Source organism: Argiope bruennichi, chromosome 9 (assembly GCF_947563725.1).
Source record: "Argiope bruennichi chromosome 9, qqArgBrue1.1, whole genome shotgun sequence".
Lineage (NCBI taxonomy): Eukaryota > Metazoa > Arthropoda > Arachnida > Araneae > Araneidae > Argiope > Argiope bruennichi.
In genome coordinates, this window is record NC_079159.1 from 117,227,477 (window position 1) to 117,252,833 (window position 25,357).

At 27.3% G+C, this 25,357-nt stretch overlaps 2 protein-coding genes across 3 annotated transcripts in view; one reads left to right on the plus strand and one right to left on the minus strand.

The window, feature by feature from the left end:
• Window positions 1–5,927, plus strand: part of LOC129983758 (very low-density lipoprotein receptor-like) — a 48,390-nt gene extending 42,463 nt beyond the window's left edge. Inside the window, exons 17-20 of one of the 2 annotated variants that reach the window (XM_056093374.1) lie at window positions 7–177; window positions 580–710; window positions 1,030–1,170; window positions 3,457–5,927. In XM_056093374.1, coding sequence (XP_055949349.1) covers window positions 7–177; window positions 580–710; window positions 1,030–1,170; window positions 3,457–3,501 — 488 coding nt within the window. In that variant the 3' untranslated portion in view covers window positions 3,502–5,927. The remainder of the gene's footprint in view (window positions 1–6; window positions 178–579; window positions 711–1,029; window positions 1,171–3,456) is intronic. The other variant, XM_056093375.1, reaches the window with a different exon arrangement.
• A 1,256-nt stretch (window positions 5,928–7,183) lies between these two features.
• On the minus strand, window positions 7,184–25,274 carry LOC129984463 (splicing factor YJU2-like). The gene is made up of 7 exons (XM_056094349.1): window positions 25,074–25,274; window positions 24,860–24,960; window positions 21,289–21,433; window positions 17,700–17,834; window positions 12,102–12,295; window positions 11,371–11,461; window positions 7,184–7,617 (listed from the first exon to the last, which is right to left on the minus strand). The coding sequence occupies exons 1-7, from the start codon at window positions 25,095–25,097 to the stop codon at window positions 7,309–7,311; spliced, it is 999 nt and encodes a 332-aa protein (XP_055950324.1). The 5' UTR covers window positions 25,098–25,274; the 3' UTR covers window positions 7,184–7,308.
• Window positions 25,275–25,357: the final 83 nt, after the last annotated feature.

Sequence of the window (25,357 nt, forward strand, 5' to 3'; positions counted from 1 at the left end):
TTCTAGACACACTGAATACGACCATGAGTACCCCTCAGACCACCCCAATTACTCAAGACAGGGATAGTAGTGTTGTCACCTCTTCCACAACAGAATTTTCATATCATTCAATTAATGACACTAATTCTTCAAAGATCGATTATGGTACACTTCAGCCTACAGAAGGCTATAGCTTAGGTAGATAATTATTTCTTACTGATATATATTTTTCTCCGTGTTGCAACTGTTAGCATGTGTCTAATCAATTAAAAATTTTTTTTTTAATAATTTAATTTATATTCTTCTAGCACCTTTAAAAAATGGCTAGTTACCACTTTTCCTTTCCAGAAATTAATGTAACTAAAATTATCTTGCACTAAAGTATTTTTATCACATATTTTATTAGCATGTTTTGCATTTCATTAGATATGTTAGATTTACAGAAGACTAGAAATTCTTTTAGTTTTTGCTTATTGCATGTTTTAAAATCATATTATTGTTATAAAGTAAGTTATAAATAAAGTTATTGAATAGGACATGATGACTTAAGAAATAATTTAGCCAGGATATTACATTATTTTAATTATTATTTTTCTCTAGATAATGTTTCAATTATTGGAGGAAATCTTTCTGAAATCTTACAAGGACCGAGCAGCATATTCCCCGACACAGGAAGGCTAGCTGGAATAATTATTGGTGTTTTGAGTGGAATAATACTGCTCTTAGCTTTGGTAACTATGCAATTTTAAATTTTAATTAATATAATTTTTATCTTAACCTTTCTTTATGAAATTTTTATGTATCTGAAATAATTGTTATAATCTGAATAAAAGGAACATTTTTTTGAACTTTATTAAGTAATTATCATTTATTATACTTGGGAAAGAAAAGAATTTGCTTTTCCATCTATGAAAGGTCCATGGCTAGAAAGTCTTAAGTGGTATTTTTTTTTATAATTCAGGGACCTTATTACAGAATAAATTAGTTGAAATTAATATATATGTATCAAATATTTTGGTATGTTTAATGAGTTTTTTTCCTTCAATATAGGTTGGTTTCTTAATATATAAGCACTACCTAAGAAAAAATATCACTAGCATGAATTTTGATAATCCTGTGTATAGGAAGACAACTGAAGATCAATTCAGTTTGGAAAAAAATCAATATCAACCAGCAAGGTCATATCCACCTGTAAGTGATCTCATTTAATCTAAAGCTAATTTTAGCTTTTCATTTTTCTTTTTCTTTTACACTTTAATTTCAATAAGTCTGTTTTTAACTGCACTAAAATATTATTAAAGAATGAGAATTTTTTTAATGCACTTTTCTAACTTTTCATTCTATGCTTTTCTTGCTTGCATTTGCAAAGGCATCTAGCCAAGTAAGTTTGCTTCAAATATCTGTTGCACTAACTATATTTATAACAATTTCTTAAAGCTATACTTGTAAAAATTTGTATAAAAATTCTCATGATGGGATTGCCAATTCATTTATCTAATTTGAATCATCATAATATTTAAAACATTCAAGATGAGTTCAAATGATTAATTGCAAAAAGATATTAAGTAGAAAAATAAAAGCAAAATGTTTGCGCTATTTTATTATTTACAAACAAAAGTTAATAGATTTGGTGTTGAAACTCATTGATTTCTTATAGTACTTTGAAACCATACTCATTTTCACTTCATTTATTGGGAGACATTTGAGGAGTTAAAGCAATGTGACACAATTGTCAGAAAAACGCAATTTTGGCATGTTGGAAATTTATGTTTTGCTGTTCAGTAAAATAAAAATTTGAGAAGCCGAAAATAGAAAACTAACCACTATGAATAGTCTTTTTCTCTTTATTTTGTAATTATTAAATTGCATATTTCATGAATCTTTCATTTGTGTGTGAATTTAAGATGCATGTTAAGTGTTTTATCAGGGTTGCCATGGTACCAGGAAAATGCAGGGAATTTAAAAATCGTCTAAGAAACAGGAAAAATACATGGAAATTGAAAATTTCCAAGGTCGCAGCCATAGCTCCAAAGACAGAATAACACCAAATCTGAATATATCTGTTGCTAGACTAAAGTGGTTTAGTAGATGGCGGGCGAGCGAGTGAAGCGATCCATAGGAACTGCATTAGCAGTTCCTGGGGGCTGGCGAACAGTGGCCGGAGCCTCCCCTAGTTATATGAAAAACGAATGGTTGATTATTCAAAACTTCATTTCTCCGGCATGTTCAAAACAGGCAAAGATCCAATTTGAAATTTTCCTGAAACAACTAAAATGTGAATACAAAAATAATGTGAATAATAAAAGAACAGCCTGATTCATTTAATGAAAAAAATAATTTAGATTATGTCTATTCTAATATTTTGAAGTCCAAAAACTTTCTAGATTTTGGAAAAAGTTTTAAAAATAAATCTTGTGTTTTCACATGGCAATGCAGCTGCGGAAAGTGGATTTAGTATTAACAAGGATATGCTTGTTGAAAATCTGAAAGAAGATTATTTAATTGGTCTAAAAATTGTGTATAATGTCATAAACTTTTATGAGGTCTTTTAATGTTCCAATTAATTCCAAAAGATTTACATCAATATGCTAAATTGGCATATACAAGATATTTTGATGCTTGATAAAAAAGCTGAAAAATGTTCAAGAAAGAACAGAAGAGAAATAACAGAAGTCCCTCAAATTCAAAGCAGCATTGCAAATGAAATTGTCGTAAAGGGGGGGGATGTAACTAATGACTGAAAAAACTGCAGAAATTGATGCCCAAATATATGAATCAGTAAAAATGAATAAATAAAAATAATGAAATGAATTTTGCTTTGTAATGATTTTTTTTATTAAGTAATCATTAAATGATTTGTATCAGATAGCAAAAATGTTATTTTGTGTTTTATTTAGCAGAGTCCTAAATTTTGTTTGACTTTCAATTAAGGAGCATGAGAGGTTATCAATATCCCCCTCCCCGTAATGTATCTAATATGTAAAATTGTCTTGCTAAATTCTAGGACAATTTTTTCTGTATGTAAATATAAAAATTTTTGTAACATCACTCGAAATAACAATACATTGCTTCCTTTCTTTGCTTTTTCTAGTCATAAAAACTGTGGTGCATTGTTATCACATTATAACTAATACATGAATGCTGTTTACATTCATGTATTAGTTATAATGTGATAACAATGCACCATTTCATATATATTGCATATATAAACAAGAAAAATACAGAAGAAACACAGGGAATTTTTTAAGATTTAAGTGGCAATCCTGTTTATGCAAAATTATACCTTTCATTTTTTTTTAAAGTTAAAAACTATATTTTTCTTGTTTAAGTATCACCTGCATAAAATTTAATTTTTGATTGTTGAGTGTTTGCTTATTTTTGTTTGAAAAGTACTAATATGAATTTCTTTCAATTAGCTTAAAATTTTTTTTAAAAAATTTATGAATTAATTTTTACTTTTTTTTTTTTTTCTTACAGAGTTTGGAACCTTTGACTTCTCCTGGTACAAATGAATTTGTCTAGTACAGAAAAGAAATTTTGAGCCGAATCGCAAGACTGTGTTCAAAACTCTTTACTTATGCCTTGCTCATTTGGCTCCTTTTTTTAAAAAAAAAATGTTAGCGCTCATTGGCAGCTGAAACAAGTTTCTTTGGTTTCGCCTCCAGGACTTTAGCTTAGTACGTGATATTAATTTTGTGCCGGTGATCTAACTCTTCAAAATCCGAGTTTGATTTCAGGAGCAACTGACATTTTTTTTTCTACGCAGTTTGTTCCTAAAAAATAAACAAACAAAATACCTCTTGGATTTTTGTAGGAGCTGCATGGTGAACGATTTCTCATCTTTCATGTCTTGTGATCAGGCCATGCTTATCCAAAGAGGTTGACATACATGCGTCTTGTGTCTTGTTGTGTTATTGCATAGCAATCTAGAGGACTGGATTTTGTTTTGCAAATGTTAGTAGTTAAGAGTTAGCATACTTCCACAAACTATATTAGAACAACAGAGAAGTATCTGTTGGTTGTCAAAGATGTTCTGATTATACAGAACTGATTTAATTTAATTTTAAATTCAATTTAGGATATCTTAGGATTATAAATGCATATCAGGCAGAATGTTATATTATAGCTGTTTTTGATTCTCTGAATAAATAATATAAAATAGGAAATTATAAAAGTAAATTATGTTTTCTTTCCAGCCTTTTATATCCTATCAAGCATCTGAAACATGAAATAAGTCCACTTATAGAGAATAAAATATGGAACTGTCTAGAACAGCTAAATCTTATCAGTGTAAAATTAAATAATTTTTTACAGCAATGAAAATGGCAGTTCTCAAAATAATAATAAAAAAATCTTTATTTAATTGTAAGAATTAGCTTTCTTCAAAATTAATAGATTTGAGTCCTATTGTATGCATTTATATCCTAAAGTGCTGATTTTATTGCAAGTTACAAGTTCAGTCCTCTAGATTTGAAGCTGCGATTGGATTATTTATGTTACTTAACTTATTAAGATGCTTGTAACAGTATTAAAGACTGTAAAAGTGCCGAACATTTACTTTTGCTGTTTATACTAAGCTTTTAAAACAACTTCTGGAGTGATTTTTCTTTGAAAAAAAAAGTTCAAGAATCGACAAGAAATATTATACATTCCAAACTTCAACTCCACTAATATCCTGTTTGAAATAAAGTTTGAACAAAAAGAATTTAACAAATTTTTTCTCCTATAAATCATTTTTGTCATTGTTAGATTGAAATTTAAAAGTAGAAATTGGCATTTAGAATTTATTGAGTTGTTGGATCATTTATAAAGTATTTATTGGTATTTCAAAAGTACTTAACACTTACTTGAAATTCCAAAAAATATTTTAAACTTTTTTTGTTTGTGTTGTGAAGATAAATTTATTTATTTTTAAGTAGAGTTTATTTATTAAATTCGATTTTACGGCTTCATAAATGATTAGTTTATGTAATGGTACTTAACATTTGAAATATATTCTTAAATTCTTATAAATATTAACTGTTCATTTCGAAAGTACTTTATTTATAAAAAAGTATTAGTTTTATTGTATACAACTTTGCAGAATTACAATATTTTTTTTACCTGTTGTAAAATTTATATTAATATTTTTAAGAATTAAATTGAAATTGTTTTTTGCTCTTTTTTTAATCTAATGTACTTAATTGCTGAATGATGAAATATGGTGTTAAATTGCTGCATATTTACAATGAAAAGATTGTTAATTAAATTCAAATGTTAATGTTTACATGTACTAATAATTATTTCCCTGACCTACTTCATCCATCGATTTTCTGCCAATCATTTTACAAAAATGATCGCTTATTATTTTTGTAGATAATCGAATTTAAGTTGTTTGCTACTAGATTTCAGATGTGAAGGTTAGTGTATATATGTTTTGTGTATGAAGTTATTTAAGAATTTTGTACAAAATAACTTGGGTTGTAATAGTTTGTTGCTTTGTATGTGAATTTTGCTATTGCATTGTTTTAATTGTACTAAAAAAGTTTTATCAGTTGAAAAAAATCATTTCAAGTTTTTTAAGTTACTTACATATTTGATGTAACTGATCTTCCAATCCATGTATGGAAGCACTAGTAAAGGCCTCTGATGTCTGAAAGTATACTGTTGGTTTTAAAAATTAGCTTTTGTCGTTTTTATATTTGCATAATGTTCAATTAATGGGAGATGAAAATTTGGTAAGGCCTCCCTTTATGCACCATTTTTAAGAATACCAAAAAAGGTGTATTTTAAAAAATATTTATTGTTTTGGATTTTCACTTTTTATTGTCCATTTGCTTTTAAAATGTAATTTTTTTTTCTCCCTTGAAAGGTTGTTTTATTTTATTGCATGTTTCATGAGTATAAGGGGAGAGAGACAAATATGGAAAGTGAAATAGAAAATTTCAGAGAAGCAGAATCACAATATATATATATAAAAAAAATTATATGAAGAGTCCCTAATGTCCCAGAAGAATTAATTATGTTGTTGAAGCTACAAACTAGTCATACCATGTTTTTTTTTTTATTAAGTAATAAACTGACCATTTGTTATGTGTACAGTGTAATGTAGCCTGATTATCTGTGATGGTTTATCCTTCAAGCACTTTTGTGTAAACATATTGTATAGAAAACAAATTGTCTCTTTTTTTAAAAAATAAAGGTATAAAAATGTGTCTGAATTATTTATCTTGGATTTTTTTTTTTTTTTGTTTCATTCAATATATCACTTAATTTTTTTTAAGTAATGTTGTAAGGAATATCTGTCTATTGAAATTTTCGTCATTTGACATCCTTCAAATCCTTGGGTGACCTTGATAGATGCAGAAACATGAAATGGAGGAAGATAATTCTATTGTACATTTATTGTGATCAGAAATGTTTTGTATAAAACCACTGATGAAAGGGAAAACTTCATATTGCATGTACACGATGTCAAGAAAAATTTTTTTCAATATTGCAATTAAAAAAATACCAATCCACGATCTAATGATATTTAGTGTTGGAAGTATTAGCTATTTTTTAAAAGTCTTTATAAATTGATAAAGACTGTTCAAAGAATTAATAAATAGTGATGTGTTATTTATGATTGCACCAAGATTGTGTAAGCTGTGATAAAATACAAAATATTTGTCATCAATTAAATGTACCCATTAAATTAGTATACCATTAGCTTTGATGTTAATAACCTCATTCTGAAACAATCTAAAAGATACGATTCAAAACAAATTTCAATCTAAAATAAGATATTGAATTGGAAGATTACTGTTTTTTACACATTGTATAAGTGTTTTATGTTTTCATTTATTAATTAAAATTCTTATTTAAGATCTAAAACATGAGTCTCATTTTATTTAACTTAACCCTGAATGGATACTAGGAAAATTAATGATAATATTTGATGAAAATATTTTTACAAATTTCTCTCCAAAAATGTTATAACTTTTTAGGGAATAATATTATATCAAATAAAAAGGGATAAACAGTATCTATATATGCAAACAACTATTATTAAAGGTCTTTATTTCTCAAAATTTTCAATTATTGATCGTTTTTATCAATCATTAATTAACAAGTAAGAATTTTATTTTAGGGAGTAAAAATTTACTGCAGGCAAAAATTAACTTGTAAAAAAGTGTCGTAGCAGCTGATGTAATAGTCATTAAATAAGAAAATAATACATGTATTCAGAAACTAAAACAGATTTATAAAGAAATATTTACAGAGTTCATATGCACTTATGAAAAAAAAATAAATTAAGTCCCATTGTGAGATTTTATTCACTTCTTGATTAATCCTTAGACATTGAAATCAAGAGCTATTAGAGTCACTGTCAGAATAATCCCCCAGTAAAGATAAAGCATTTGGAGCACTCTGCTTATTTTTGTCAGAAGTTGTAATTTCATTTTTAATTGTTACTAAATTAGTTAGTAGTGATTTCTTTTGATTACTCATTTTTGAATGAATTTTACTTGATGAACCAGTATTATCGAAAGAATTCTCTGCAGTAGATTCATTTGTCTTCAGTTTAACAAGATTTCCTTTGGGTTTTGCTGATAAGATTCCAATACTTGATGTGGTTAGACGTTGCTTCTTGTTAGGGTTTTCCACAGTTTTAATCTGGAAGAAATAAATTTCACTTCATAAATAAGGTACAATATAAATTGTACAATCCTGAAAAAAATGTCTGACCCTACCAATTCTGTTAATGCAGGGTTTCCCAAACCAGGGAGGTTTAAGATGTGCAGATTCATATAAGTCTAGTATTTCTCATTCAAAAAGTGTGTTCCTTCTAAGCAGTGGTGTCTCATCAATTAAGTAAAAAATAAGCAGTGCTGTAAAACGTACTTGTTAAAGACCATTTTGGAGGTGGTGGGAAAGTACCAGCTCGGGTGTCGTCCTCGTCATTTGCGCGGCTCAAAATTACGAGGTCTGTCCCAAAATAGCCCTAGTGTTGCTTTTAAAATGGGACGTTAATGTAACTAAACTAAAGAACTTTTTAATTTCTATATTGTTAAATTCTTAAAAAATTTAGATATTTTTATAGAATATTACTTATTTAAGTAATTAAAGGAGACTTGCAGCTGAGAGATAACTTGGTCATGTTACAAAATTAGAGACACCACATACTTCTGAAATTTAGTATAATCAATAAAATAAATGTTTGAAGTGAAACCTTTTTTTTTCCCATTAAAGATAACAATCTCTCAAATCAATTAATTCTTACTGCTATACACAGAACCTAATTCCACATACAAATCAGGTGAACAGTAAAATTTTCAACTTTATTTTAATGTTCAAAAAGATTTAATCAGATGCCCTTATTATTTTATCAAGCATTTCTATTACAGATATTATTGTAACTTCGGGTCCAAAATTCAAGTTTTACTTATAACACACGAAAAGTGAACAAATTTCAGTCTCAATTTTAACAGAAATAAAACAGGAGACTAGTAAGAACCTGAGATAGTGAATAAGGAAAACTGTATTAAATAAAATGCAATACTGAGTTCAAAATTTCATTTGGCATTTTCCAGGAATTTGAGATGCATGCTGAACAAGAGAAGTTCATTGAGATATAATCAAAAAAGTGTTATTTTATAGAATGAGTGTCGAGGAAATACCATGATGTTACATACTGGAGTGGCCTGTATCAGTCTGTGTTGAGCACTTGTAAAAGAACCATTCGATTTATATGGAAGATGTGCCTGTGGAGCCTCAATCGACGAGAATGTTTCTTTGGCCAAGATTATGGAGCTAGAGGTAGATGGCGATAACGTTAATGAGTTGTTGGAACAACATAATCAGAACGAGCACTGATCTTGTGGAACTTGTGTCACAGCAAAAAGCTGTGGTGGAGGTTTGGTCAAGAATAATGAACTCAAGAGAGCAACAATCGTCTAGTGAATAAGGGAGATGATGAAAGCATGGGAAATTATTGCATCATATACTGAGAAGCATAGCCCTTGCAAGGCATTAACTGCACGCATTACAAAGTCATTTAACAACAATGTTACATCATAAATAAAAGTCTAAAGACATTTACCATAGCCAAAGGTAAATGTCTTTAGACAACTTTTTTTGCAAATAAAACACATACAATGCAAATAATAAATTACACTATTATAATTTGTTTTCATTACAAGGATATTTATAGAAAAAATTGTTTTACTTAACAAGTATTGTGCAATATTAGTAAGATATGGGAACAAACTATGCTCGTTAAGCAAGATTCTACTGAACTACTAATGAAAAAGAAATTAATAAGATCTTTATTAAAACACCAAACAGCTCATCAGAACAAAATATTTACAATGTAGTGTATATATTAATTTTTCTTTTTTGGAATAATTTGCAACTTAAGGATATGCATTTTATAACTTTTGATTTTAATATGTAGCAATTTCTGCAAAAACTATGCTATTTGAAAATTTTCTTCAATATTGTTCATTGTTCTTCAGTAAATACTAATATCATATGGCCTACAAATTATAATAAATAATATATTATGGCATTCAGTTGAATATACAGTAAACTCCTGATTATCTATGGAATTGGTTGGAGTAGAGAACCTCAATATTGCAGAAAAGTGCTGCTAACTAGAAGAAATATAATTGGCCATGTACTGTCTCGGATGCTTTGGTAAAAGCTCTTGTTGAATTAACAAGAATTAGAACAGAGATTAGACAAATTCTGTATCTCACAAAAGAATTACCAGCATAAACACATTAATTGATTCTGTGCAATTTTAACATATTTGAAAGTCAAAGATGTACATTTTTTTCCATTAAGATTTAAATGATTTGTAAAAAGTAAATTTGTTTTGAAAACATGGCTCTAAAAGATGGATTTTTAAAAATATAAAGGGGTTATTATTAGGTTTAAAGGGGTTATTGTTAGGTTAAAATCCAACCTAATTAATCCTGGGGGGATTTAGATCCTAAAAATTTGAAATTCTGTTATAATTACAAACCAAAATCTATTTATTTAAAGTAAAATTAAAAGAAAATAAAATTTCACACACAAGCGTTATAGGATAGCATAATCTAAATAGTGTTGATAACCACACCTTAAAGTTGTCATAAATTTTATAGTAACCTTAAAATTTTTGCATCCATCTTCTTAATTTTTTGTTTCAACATTCCATTTATGAACATTTGTATACAACATCATTTTAAAGCATGAAATACTGTTAAAACTTATTAGATACAGAAATTCTTATAAAGGTTACAAATCATAAAAAAAGTAATTTATATTTGATTGATTTCTTAAATCATCAAGAAATGATGCCAACACTTTCCTAGAAAATGTTAAAACCCATTTCTTGCCTTTTATCGAAGGTGAAATTCTTTTTATTTTAGTATTAGAGATCAAAAATCTACATGAAAACCACTACGCTGATCACAAATTATAAACCAATAAAAAAATGCCAAGGATGCCTAATGGGCGATAAAGATGCCAGATTGGCAAAATCTAGGGTGCCAAGGTTTCTCTCCCTTTCAACACAATTGAGCCTTTGCACTTGCATAGTCGAGTCCCCCTCCCTAAAATGACACTACTCTTCCACGGTATTGAGGCACTCTAGAATGGAGTGGTGACCATGGATAAGTTAATTCTGCAGATAATCCACAAAATCACTAAAAAGGGAGGCACATGAGAATGCTTTTGAAAAATTTCTATTTACAGTAAGAAGGGCCTACATATATGACTTAATAAACAGATAATTCAGTATTTATAGTTTGCTGGTTTATTTTCTGACCAAAAGTTAGCTTTGCATTTTTAAAACATCTTATTTTCATTTCTGATTGAAGCTCTTTAAGCAATATCCTATGATTAACAGTTACAAATAATTGAGAGTTTACTGTATTTTCATTATACACATATTTTAATCAATTTACTTGAAAGAAAACAAAATTTTTATTAACATTAATGGCTTCACATTAAATTGCAAGCAAAATTTCAGAAAGTTTTAAAAAATAGATATGATTTTTGAAGTCAATCCATTGTTGAAATGAATTACAGCATAAACATGACACAACATAGACAAGATTTTTTTCGAACATGTCATTAAATATTATATTAAAATTAGATCATTAAAGAACTTGCAAATAAACATGCAGAAAATTTTTAGAATTTTTATAATGATATGTATGTTTAAAAATGCAATATAAAGAACAATAAATAATTTCTTTTGATGATGCTAGATTAAACTGGGTATATTCTTTTACAAAATTTCTCTACAGTATTTAGCTGAAATATTCAGTTTAAAAGCAAATAGATATTAAAATAAAATAAGTATGTAGTGCAGTATTCATAATGTTATATCTCAATTATTAAAATATTTACAAAGAAATTTGTCAAAAACGAACTTACATTACTTATTGCTGTTCTTTCCTCTACTTTCTCCTCCTCTTCTTCAATAATTCTTTTAATTGTTTTTCCTTCAGATTTACCAAACACTGATCTGGTAAAAAAAATAAATATATTATTTTGAAGATGGAGTAGAACTGTTAAAAATATGAAATGAAGAATTTCACGAATTTCAAGAGATCTGAAGATGAAATCATACATTTTTTATATAGACGATATTATTAACCATGCTAAAAATTCTTTCACTACCAGCACTGCCTTGGATTCAGGTACTTTCAGCGTTTTTTTCCTAGTTTTTTTAATTAAATATGTAACTCTATATTTTTTATAGTAACTATGGAAATTCTGTAGCTGTTGGAGGATATGGGTATATCATAATTACAAGAATAATTAATTCAGAAGATAAAAATTTAAAACCGAAATTTTTATTGCAGTGGATTAAAATTGCATTACACAGCAATACTTCAACTAAAAATAATAATGAAATTGATTTGATTACTTATTTTTCTTCATAAGCTCAAGTTCAAATCAAATGGGCTATTTACATTTTCCTACACGTCCAATGAGAATTTTGGTAATCATATGAAAAAGTAGATTTTAACCAAATAAATAATAGCTTTTCAGAAGCTTTCAATAAAAAAACAACAACTAAGAGATATTTAAGTTTGCATCATAATTATGAAGATAATAAATAAGTAAAAAGGTATGTTTCAGGGATGGTACTTGCTATTTACCTGATAACAGCTTCATCTTCTTCCTCTTGTCTTTTTATTTCATCTATCAATTGTTGCTGCTTATCTATCTGTCTGGCTGTCAAGAGATTTTCAATATCTACTTTGGCATGTCTCTGATTTAAATCTTTTAACTCTTCAAGTGTTTCCATCAACTCCATTTCTTGCTTTGATGCCTGGGTACGATTTTCTAATAACTGTAAGGAGAAAAAGAATTAAAAAACATTTTTACTTTACCTTCGAATTAAGAGATGTTATTAGATACTAAATTTTGCTATATATAAACTAATCTTTGCTGTAATATGCATACAGCATATGAGCTGTTTATTTTGAAAGTGGGGCAAGTCCATTTTTGAAAAAAAATGGAGATAATGGTAGTTATAGATAAAACTTATTAAGATCTTTTTATGCGTAAACAATTTTTAAAAAAAATCAAATTCTAGTATTTTGGAGATGGAAGTTTTAGCTCTTATCAATATTGAAAATCTGTTTATTTTGAAAGTGGTGCAAGTTCATCTTGGATTGAAATTATTTTTGACCGAATATATTATGGCAAAATTTAGCTCCGGTTGCTGTATGGTGAAGCAAATGTGATCGTTTGATACCATGTCTGAAATCTAGGATGTTTCTATCTATCTATCTTTGATAATGGAAATCGGTGATTGTACAGTATTTCATAAATAATAAAAAGTATATCTTAATTTTGTGTATCGATAATAATATGTTTACTTCCAACACCGATTGTTCAGTCCAGTGACAATAAAATAAATATCATTGGTCACAATTTTTTGTTGTCAGGACATTCAATTTTACCAAACGATCGTGATTTTGGAATGGTAGAACTGGTAATCCGGAAAACCAGTTCCTTGTATATTTCCTAGGATTATTATAAAATAATACGAAATTGTCGAAAACATAATAAATGTTTAGTACATGAAATGAAATGCAGATATTTATTTCCAACCTAATCTCTGGAGAAAGCAGTTTTAAAAAGAAATAAAAAAAATACCAATGGAGAAACCGTGAATTGTTTAACTATATACTGGATCAGATTTACAAGGGATGCACCATAAATGTTCTACAAAACTTCGATAGAACGAGATGTTGAATTTAAAATTATCGATTTTCCACCACAATGAAGAAGACCAATTAATTTCAGAAGTATAAAATTATCTTTTAAGTATGAAAAACAGAGATCTATTATATCTGAAAAATGCAAGGACATGATGGATTTATTACCATATATACCTCCTGTTCATCATGAACATTTTAAAATGTTAAATCCTGAATAAATTTCAATTTAATTATATCTATGTATAAACTGAAAATGTATAAATTCATTGAAATTCTTAATAAAACTGAATTGTTTTTTTTTTGTTATATTATATTTTTTACAAGAATATTCTTTGCTTTATTTCACTTTTTTATCAAATGAATAAATAATTATAAATTTTTGAATAGTATTTTGTTTTTATTATAAAAAAAAAGGTTGATGCAACTGAAATATTTTCGACTTAAATTTATATTTACAATAATTCATTAATTTTGAAAGTGAGGGAAGTCCATTTAGTTATAACAAAACTCTTATTTTTTTAGTCAGTACCATAAACATTATTGGATTATAAACTTACAATATCTGATACCACAAAATACAAAAGATATATCTACTAATACTTACCAATATTTTTAAATTATTGAAATATAAACCTTTAAATATCTTGCAATAACAAAAAATGTACTTGCCCCATTTTCAAAATAAACAGCTCATATGATAAAAAATAACAAGATATTTTTTTACAAATATCTTTTTTAGCATATCTTTAGAAAAGATGAATGAACCATCTTTGAAATTCAACCATGTAAAAAAAATGTACTTGAAATGACATTTTATTTCGAAAATTCAATCACGAATAAATGTAAGGAACTGACCTGAAGATGAAGGGGGGGGGGGGGAGAGGGAGAAAAAAGAAAGCAGATAATATTTTAAAACTTAAATAATGGTTTTATTTGCTGTAGACACTATTCATATACATTTTTGTAAAAACAAAACATACTAAATACTCTTTCTTATTTATAAATTAAGTACATAAGGTGCATTTCAATTTTTTAGGGACACCAGTAAAAATGAAAATAAAAGCGTAAATAATAAATATTTGACATTTATTTCTGAAATAAGTTAGATAAATAACAAAAATAAATATTCTAAGATAATTTAGATTAAACAAATAAAGATTAAACAAATAAATTTCAACTTTGAAATGACTAAAAAAAAGAGTAGCACAAATTTTGTGTTTCAAATTTTTAGGGACAGTGGAATTAAAAGCTTCAAAACTTCAAATTAAACTTTTTTACCGTTCAATATTAGCACCATTTTTTCTGATGACATCATATATTCTGTTTGGCATGGAATATATTAGGTTCTGAAGAAGTGTTGGATCCAGAGAATACCATTATTGCTTGTTGAAGCTGCATTTTCGAATGAAATTGGTGCACTCCTTCATAAACTGTTCTTGCCAAAAGACTCCATAGATTTTCAATGGGGTTTAGATCGGGGATTCTGACTGGCCAATCCATAACTTTCACATTGTTATCTCTAAACCACTTTTTTGTTGATTTTGAGCTGTGGATAGATGCATTATCCTGTTGAAAAGTCCAATTTGGACCACATATTTCAGGTCTTGCATTAAGTAAATGTGTTTGTAACATTTCTTGGTATCGATCAGAATCCATTCTTTTATTCACAAATGTCAGTTCGATTTACCATTGAAGCTAAAAGCTCCCCAAATCATAACAGATCCACCGCCCATTTGCCTTTTGGAGAAAATCTCTGGTTCTTTTCTTAGATCATGCCAGTAATATCTCCAACCGTCTGGCCCATCTAGATTAAACTTCTTCTCGTCGCTGAACATGACTTCTATCCACTCATCTTTGAAATGCACGTGTTCCTTTGCCCAGGATAAACGTTGTAATTTGTGTTGTTTGGCAAGTGGTGGTTTGCAAGCCTTTTTCGCATATTTCATGTTATTATTTCTCTTGATTGACCTCCAAACAGTAGTGTAAGAACATCCCAGTTTCAATTCTTTTGTTACTTTTCGTACTGATGATTTTCCATTTACACATTTCTGAATGATTCTCCTGAATCGAGCGGGTACGTGAATCGAGCTTTGGCTTAGGTCCTCGCTTTTGAATGGCAGTTGATTTCCCATTTAACTGCTTCACATAATTTTCCACAGCACGTTTTAAACATTTTATGAGGACTGCAATATTTCTCAAAGACTTTTTTTCGTTGTAATGAGCTTTTATTTGGCCTTTTTCAAGATCTGATAACCATTTACCTGTAGCCATATTTCTTTGGCAAAAAATTAAGTACTAACGTGGACGTTTTCAATATAAGCTTTTTAAGTTATTAAAACAACTGGTAGTAAATGAAAATGAGCAATAATAAAGATTTAACTTGAATTTGTATACCATCTCATCTAGCTGTCCCTAAAAATTTGAAACACAAATTTGGCATTTTTTTCTATTTTCTTTTTTTATTAGCATTGATATTTATTTAATTATTTTAGATTATTTTATTATATTTAATTTTTCATGTTTTTCAAAGAAGTTTTTACAGATATTAGGTAAAAATTATTCCGATTTTATGTTTTTATATGGTGTCCTTAAAAATTTGAAACACACCTTACCATAAATTGCAATAAATTACATATCATAAATGACAGAAAATTTTACTATGTTATTTATTACAATTTGAAAAAAACACATTTAACTTTAACTTGATTTAAAATATAATTAAAAGCATCTGATATCATTAAGCTTTGTTTTCCCTGCAGATGTTCCTGTTATTAAAATAAGGTAGTATTTCCATGAAAGGTTTACATAAAATTTACACATCATTCTTATAATAAAATTAGAAAGCCATATGAGTAATAAGAAATATTGTAGTCTAAGTTGAATTCAAAGTTCCAATTCATCCAGAGGCATTTAGGAATTTTACTGATCAGCTCAGATTCTGAATCTTAACTATATAAAACACTTGTGAGGTTAAATAGAATGTCAAAAAATGCTATACATGAATTTACTTTCAGCAGAATTGCTAAAATAAAAATGTTCTCTCTCTCTCTTTTGTACATTCACAGTTTGAGTAAAATTAAATTATTAGATTTATTCTTTTCTTTTTTATCACTGCCTTTTGCTTTTGAAAATCTTCTCTATTTTTTTAAAGTATTCTCTTCTGTATGTATTATAATTGGTTATTTAATATATTCAAAAGAAAATTGACATAACTCTTCTTTGTGGGAGAATTGATAAATGGAGGACTATTTTCAAAGATACTATAGTGCCACTCAGTGCCCACTAGTAAAATTTTGCATCAAATTTCTATATTAGAACTAAATAATTGCAAATAAATGTAATGGCAATGAATTCTGTTTTTCATTTTAAAAAACCCAAAAAGCAAGCTAAGATTTTATTGTTAGTTAAAATTCTGCCTGGGTGGCTACCTTTGTTCTTAAACTTTCAAAGAGAATTTATCAAAATGCTGTAAAACAGTGTCAGATTTGAATGCTGATCCTGGAAATATCTTTCTATTACAATCATAGATAGACATATTTTCAAGGTATTTGAAAAAAATAAAATATAAAAATCTATGCTAAAAATGTTAATTAAAGTAAAAACAACAAATGAGAACATGAGCTACAGAAGGATCTAAGGGAATTCTCTACTCATTTGAGGGATGGTGGAACATATGCTGATCAAAAGATAAAATCAAAGCAGAAAAAAAATTATTTAGACATAAAATATTTTATTTTAAATGGAATAAAGCTTTTAACAATCATTTTAAAGTTTTGTTTTAAATACAATGCCCTTCAAAGGGTTAAAAGTCAAAGAAATCTAAAGACCTGATATCATAGTATAAGAAATGATGAAGATAAATGAACTAGGTCAGAAATGACTTGTATCAAAACTGAAACTAAAATCGAAATGAAGTATTAATCATTGCAATTGCAATGTTTAACATGTTTTAGAATTTTATGTAAGATAGATATGATTTAGGTTTCAGTTTCAATTTTAGTATATAAACAGAAAGAAAACTATAGTAGTACATTTGATTGTTACCATTATTTGAAAATTATAGTTAAAATCTTACAACTTAATCATGATTTATAAAAAAGATTCTGAATATTTCCTTACTTTAATAATAATCAATTTTGGCATTTCTTATAAAATTTTTGTTTTTAAAAATGAAGTAAGGGCCAATTTAAATGTGATTCATTTTCAATGTTAGATGATTCTTAGATATATTTTTAATGATAATGAATAAATTCTATTTAAACATAAAACTTTTTCAAAATTAATGTCTTCTTTGAAATACTTCTTTGGTTTCACATCAAAAATTTAGGAAAAAATAAATTTACATAATATCAAACATTTAATATTATTTGAAATTAATATAAAGAGTAACATAGAAATAATAATGAAATGTTAGTTATAATTTTAGTAAAATAATAAAGATAAATTGTATAACAATGAAATACAAAAATAACAAAAACATAACAAAAATAAATTTTTTTAAAGCATAGGAGTCAATTCATTACATACTTTCATAGGATTATTCTTTTCCTCTTCTTCTATTTCTTTAGCTTCTTTAGCTGCAGCCTCTTCAGCAAGTTTTAATGCTTGGAAATTCCTTGTTGCTCCATGTTCAACAATATAGTCAGCATTTTCTGGATCTGTCTAAATTATGAAGAATTTGAATGATAAAGATATTTTATACCAAAATATATTAAATATAGGCAAATAAAATATAATTAAGAGTTGAAATATATTAAATATATATAAGGATAATCAGGGCATAGCTATGCTGAATACTGCAATGTCACCAGGATAATGTATCTTCAATAAATTCATAATATAACAATGAAACGAAAAAAATACTTAAAAAAATCTTTTTGTTATCTCAAGATAAGCAAGAGCAGTAAAATATGCTGATTTTCACAATCATGGTATTTATTAAATGAAGGGGGGGGGGGGGAGGCCTTTGTGGATGGCAGTGATGCAGTGCCAGCAAATAATTAAGACTTCATTCTCTTTCCTCAATTGAATTGTCTCTGCTCCAAGCATGCCAATTGAATGTTTCAGTCTCTGAGTTATCCCATAAGTGGTAAAGAGTTAAATTGCTATTAAAGGAAAACAAGAAGAATGACTCAAAAATTAATGATTGAGAATTATAGGACCTTTCTTTTAGTTATATCAATAAAAGATTAACACTCAAAACGTCTTTTAAGGATTTTTTAAGCTTTTTAAAAAATTATGATAAATTTATTCATTAAACATTATTACAGTCAGCTGTCAATTCATAACAACAGCAATTTTTTTGTTTCAAAAAATGTGCATAATTTTTTTTTATGCAAAATAATATTAAAAATTATCTAATAAAATCAACATGTGGTAGAATGAAGATCATTATGATCCATGCAAGAGGACCCATGTTTATGGTTCGGAATATTTCTTTAATGATCACATTTCACACAAAACATGAAGTCAAGACAAGACATTAACATGTGCATCTCTTAACAGAACAGCATCACATCTCATTGTTTACAGTTGCAATATAGTATGGGATGCATACCTAATCAGGCATCATCATCTATTATCCAAAAAGAGAAGATAGAGTAATGCAACTGCTACAAACAGAAATAAAATGAATTAAAGCTTCTTTAATAACTATACGACTTTGTAAACAATTTAAAATAATAAAAAATACAACATTTATAAAAGATAATTAATATAGATTTAATCCAGCCTCTGCACTTCAGGTAACAAACTCTAAGATTTCTAAAATGTAGAGATATCGAACAATTTCGTGTTTGAAAATTCTGATGATTACAGTACTTTCTCTTAATATGTTTACTGTGGAACAAGAATATGAATACAATACAATATGAGCGCACTTACTGAAACTAAGAAATTACATTCATTCAAACTTCCTACATTTTATTCTGATTGGATAACAATATGTGGGATTAGACCATCATATTTGCTATTTTTAATGAAATTGCATAACTTGAAGCTATCTGCTATTTCCTTAAGTGAAAATTTCTACATGAATTTAAATACAACCATACAGAAAAAAATTGGCGTTGCAGAAATTTTTTATACATTTCCTTTCAGACTGTGAGTTAAAATTCTAGAAAAAATAATTTTGGTTTGAAAAAAAAAAAAGAAAACTTATTTAAATGTATTCTACAATAGTTTTTTGCATTTATTGTTTAAAAAAAAATTCTTTCCAAATTTTATACAACAATAAAATTTTGCACAGTGGGTCAATATTTAAAATCCATTTTCTGATATTGTTGGTATTGCCAGTGCTTGCAGGATTTTTCTCAATTAAATTTACATTTACATCAAAGAGCATTTTTCTAGAGAAGTTTGTTTGTGTGTGTATATACATATATAATATCCAAAATTCTTGGATAGAGAAGTTTCTAAAGCAATTAAGGGGGTTTTTTTGTTTCATTATTAAAAAAATAATTTTTTCACTGCATTTTTTCTAAACTTTCTAAAGAATAGATTTAAAGCTTAAATTTATATCCTGAAAAATGTTAATGGTGCTGTAATCCTATAGTCCTTATATGCAAGATGCCTTAGTATACAGAACAGCTAATATTTCAATAAATATTGTTAAGATTCAGAAAGAATCTAGTTGCAGTGAACTGAGTTTCACTTGCTTCTAAGAAAAGCTAAATGATGAGGTTTTCCCTCAAATTGATATTTTTTAAAAAGTAGATTGCATAAATGTTAGAAATATATTAAATAAGAACCCCTTTATACTTACAAATAGAACACAATACAAATTAAAATAAATTAGGCACCATAAACAAAAATGAATTTCTTAACATAGTTTGTTTAAACATTAAATTTGTAACATCATGTAATTTCATACACATTATATAATAAAAAAAACTCATCAGAACATCTTTACTTATCTAAGTTTATCCAGTTTTACTTATCTAAGAGATGAGTTAATTTCTAATATGAAATGACACTAGGCTCTTGCCACAATAATGGCTAATCTTCTATTCTCCAGTAGCTTGAATGTTTTTTGAGGAACTGCACTTCATTCTTGGGAAAGAAAATTAGTAAATTTTGTGTTAATTGAGTTATTGTGGGCTAATGTGGATTCAAATAAAATAATCTAGTTCATCCTGCAGATGTTGTAAAGGACTCAGATTTGTCCTATAATATCATATCAGTTTGTGCAAATATCATCAACATTTAGTTCCTTTTTGAGAGCAACTGAAGTCGAATTAACTGCAATGTGAATACCATTGTGATTATTAATAATATTTAACTGGAATTTTAAAATTAGCATTTTTATATATTTGGCTTTGAAATTACAAAAGAAAAATTATACTTTGTTTCACACACACATATGGTTAAAAAATATTCATTAGAAATACTCACATTTTCTCAAACATTAAAAGTATTCACTATCTATATTTATATAATTGAATGCTTATCGTTTGTGCTATTCTTAAATTGATTAAGCCTTATACAATTTCACATTCCTTGGTGGATTCAAACGAAATTCAGCACACATGTTCTTTGGCACTTAGGAAGATTAACTATGCTATTATACATTTTTTGACCCTCTTTTAAGAGAAAGGTGGTGAAAGGAAATTAAAAAGATTTTGGAATTTTCTTCCATAATTTTGAAGCATATCATAGATGAATTTAAATTTCATCATAACATAAAAACATTGTTACTGACTGTATGTTAAATAAATAAAATTTAAGAAAAACAAATAAAAATAGAACAGCAATGAGATTGACATTATTATAAAAGAAATTCTTGAATTTTAAAATAATGCAAAAATTATTTTTGTGAGATTATATTTTAGGAAGATTTCTTTTATATTTTATTACTTCTGACTGAATAGAAGATTCAGTCACAAGAAGAGCCCAATTTTTTAGAATTTAAAATGATATTTTGCAGTTCCATTAATTAGCTCAATGAATGCTAATTCAGCACAGCTGCAAAAGCATGCAATGAAGCAGTTGGAAACATTTGTATACAGCAATTTGATTATAACTACTGTTGCCATCCATGTACAGAGAAGTTTAAAGATATGAGAATTGAAATTAATACAGCCCACAATACAAGATATATGAACTTCATAATACATACTTTGAAAGTTATTTCTGCAAGACAACGGGGACATTTGATGTAAAACCTAAATATCTTGATACCTAAATACTCTTCATTTTGTACTGTCTCTTTCCGAGCATTAAATTTCTTTCCTTTGTAAATATACTCTCCACAAGTTGTGCACCTGCAAATTAAATTAATCTATCATTTGAAATAACATATTTAGTTTGAAAAATCTTTAAAGAGTGAAGGAAAGAAATCATCAATAAAAAGATTATATTTTATTTGCAAATTTTAAAACACAGCTAATTTAAATAACATTTTAAAGGAATAATAACATTTTATTTTTAAAATATAAATATGACTTTTTTTTTATTCAAATGTAATGTTTAAATTTTTACTTTAAAAAGTGATTCATGAATTATTTGTTTTTTTTTCTAACTCTGTATTCAATGATTAAATTATACTACTCATAAATTAAGGTGCAGACATAAAATTAAATGATAATTAAATAATAAGAATTAAGTTGGGAGAGTCTAAAAATAACTGATATAACTGCCTTATATGTGTAGATGTTTTATTTAATGGTTGAAGAATATACAAATATTTTGAACCAAATGGCAGGCATCTATTCAAACAATATGTGAAGCAGAGCAATAAAAGATATTGTATACATAGTATATACATAATTTGGGCCTTGATTTGTCCTTTGATATAACAAATTATATGAATTAAAGAGCATGTGTAGATATTTTTACCATGGAAATATAATGGTTAAATGAAAGTAGTTTAATTAGAAATGCTATTTTTGACATAGGAATAGTTACCAGATGTTATATTCTGGTTAATCAGCCAAAATTTCTGCAAATGATATAAATTGTTACAGCAAGATTATAATTGAAAGTAGCCATCAGATAATTGCAGTTACTAAAGACACCTATATATCATGTCAGAGAGTAATCAAGGGATTAAACCATGTTATTCTATTTGCCCATTAACCAGTCAAACATATTCCATTGATTATTTTCAATCCTCACTCAAACTTAATTACATAGAATATCAATGGAATGTTCTAGGGAGAATGCGGTAGAATACAAATCACTATTACTTAGCAAAAAAGATCTATCATGACAGAATTTACCTGAAGTTCTGCAGGATTATCTGGTCAAGAGTATAAGTAAACGATACAATGATAAATGGGCACAAACCTTATTGAAGTTTGAAAAAAAAATTTCATAATTATCATTTTGCTTAATAATTATAAACCATACATCTTTTTTTGATTGTTTGTTTCCTAATTGCATCTCCTGTATATTTTTATAAATTATGTTTTCTGCATTATATTTTTGCTTCAGGATTGTTTGCATTTTATATTTACATAACATAAAATATTAACATAAATTACAATTCAATTGTTTATTTTGTTTTATTGTTTGTATTTCTTATGGAATGGTATAGTTTCTCAATTTATGAACACCAGTATGTTTACATTAACCTTGAAGCGATATAATAGGGTATTGGATTTAGGATTAAAAATTTTACACATGGGTTAAATAAAAAGACACCCAAGTAATATTTAAATTGCTGTATTTAAATTACTGTTAGAGCATCTCTAACAGTGAACAAAGAATAGATGTATCTGTTTTTATGTTAGAATAACAATAAGCATTATTTTATTTTATACAGCACATAATTGATTTACTAAAAAAAATTCAAAAATCAGAATATCAAACAAAATATCTTATTAGTATTTGCAATATTTAATTTAGTACTTAACTTGTCACTGCCTTCATTTTGTTTATTTTGCTCTTTTTGGCCTTTCTGCCTGATACATTTATTTAAAATTATGTGAAGAAAGTATATTAAAAGTAAAATAATTTTTTATCAACAAAATTTCACACTGGTCTCAAAGTTGCATATGCAACATACAAAGACGGATTTGGGCATTTTATGGTCCTAGAAAATACATATTATGTGAGCCTGCCATTTTAATCAGATGTTCCTTTTAGAGTCACATTTTAGGACATTTTTAATATATTAATGATTATGTTAGGTTATTTTTTATTTTATTAACTTCATTAATACGTATGCACATTTGTTTATCTATTATGACTTTAAAATGCCCACATCCATGGTTTCACACAATATTATTAAAGCAGATGCTTGGTTTTATAATTATTAAAATAACAAAGCACCAGCAATAAAATATATAATAGTCTATTCAACTATACTAGATAAAATGGTAACATTAATTTAATACTATATCATTCAAAGTATCTGAATTTTTTAAAAATTTATTTATTCGACAACAAGGAAAATGTTTTTTTAATCAACCTACTTGTAACTTTCTCTCAGCCCAGTAACCCTAGGTAACTTAGTGAAAAAATTCACAAAAGAATGAAAAACACACAGAGAATGATATATTCATGAGTCGGTTCTGCTTTTGCACTCATTATGCTATTGAAACATTAATTTGTTTTTAAATAGGATAAGCTTTTCTATGCAGAAAAAAAAAACATCTTTTGCTATGCTTTAATGTTGATATAATTCTGAAAATCTTGCAAAAATTTGGAAATTATTGATTCACTGATCATTGAGGTAATAGAGAAAGGCTTCTTAACTGCTCTAGATAAGAGTATTTTGATTACTGCCCAAACCAAATATGACATACAATAATGCATACTATTAGTTAGATTAATTTTAACTACTTAAATGCCACACACACTAGTCTGTGTTGAGTGTTAGTTTAAAGAGAGCCCTTTCATCTATATGGGAGAAGTTTTGAACAAAAAGTGTTGTCAGAGGAGTCTGCAAAGGATGCAAGGAAATTCTTGTGAAGTTGTGAAGATTTAATCAGTAAGATCTATATGGAAGAAGTTTTGACTGAATAGCATTGTTGAAAAAGTTTGAGTTACTATGGAAACTTAATTGTGGAGATTACATTTCTGCCAAGATTATGGGACTAGAGGTAGATTGATATCAATGAGATGATGGAAGAACATAACCAAAACTATCAAAGAGTTAACTTATGAAGCTGCATTATGTATCACAGTAAAAAGCAGTAGAGAAGATTTGGTCAAAAGAGGAGGAAATAATAGATTCAAAACAGCAATAACTTTCTTGTGAAATAAGAACTATTCTAATAACATGGGAAATTATTGCAATTTAAATGATGAGAAGCATCATCTGAATAAGGGCATAGCTAAGCATCATAAAAATTCATTTAACAATAATACTGTGTCTCATTTTAAACAAATTTTGATGTGTAGTTAAAAACAAATGCCATTAGAAAATTTTGTTGTAGAAAATGCCTTAATAAATTATATTATTATAAATTTGTTCAAGCATTTTTTAATGGAAGGCATTGTGTCATTTTACGTAGTTCTCTCTGAAAAAAAACTGTTTTGCTTATATAGTTTTTCGTATTACAAATAAGATTCAAGTAAGAATTATGTTTGTTAGGTGAGATTTCACAGTAAGAAAAAGAAAATGACGAAATAAAACCATAAATTGTAAGCAATAGATTAAATTACAAAAAAAAAAAAAAAAAACTTATCTGAAGTCTATTTGAAAATGTTGCATAGGAAATACATATCCTGTAATTAGTTACCTCATATTACACGGAGCCATCAAACGAACCGTATACTGGCGATCCTTAGGAAGGCGAAGTCGTGGAATTTTAGAAGGATCGAAATCAGGAGGATAATATTTCTGAAAAGGCAAACATTTCACGTTAATTGATCACCTATGAAAATTTCATTCAATCAGGAAAAAAATTTACAGTAAACTTAGAAAAAAAAGCAAGATGCATTTTAAATACTTACATTTAAAACTTTCCTTTCAGACATGTTTGCTTATTATCAAATGAATCAAATTTAGAAAGAATAACAGAATTTTATATACGCAGAATGTTATGTTGACGCTGAAAAGTAATTTTTACTGGCTTATGCTACAGGATTGTATTATGTTTTCTCAGTGATGATAAATATTATGTTATGTTGTGCATCTGTATGTAAATAAACAAAAATTTATTGTAGTGGTTGCAGTTAAGAATCAACTCCATCTCTTCCCTGGATTTAAAATATTAGAATTTTAAAGAAATTATTTG

Coding starts and splice junctions, on each gene's coding strand:
- LOC129984463 (XM_056094349.1), bottom strand. CDS start 25,097: ATGTCTGAAAGGAAAGTTTTAAAT. Junction 11,462..12,101: donor GAAGATGAAGCTGTTATCAG/GTAAATAGCAAG, acceptor TTTTTTTACCAG/ATCAGTGTTTGGTAAATCTG. Junction 7,618..11,370: donor AAAGAACAGCAATAAGTAAT/GTAAGTTCGTTT, acceptor TATTTCTTCCAG/ATTAAAACTGTGGAAAACCC.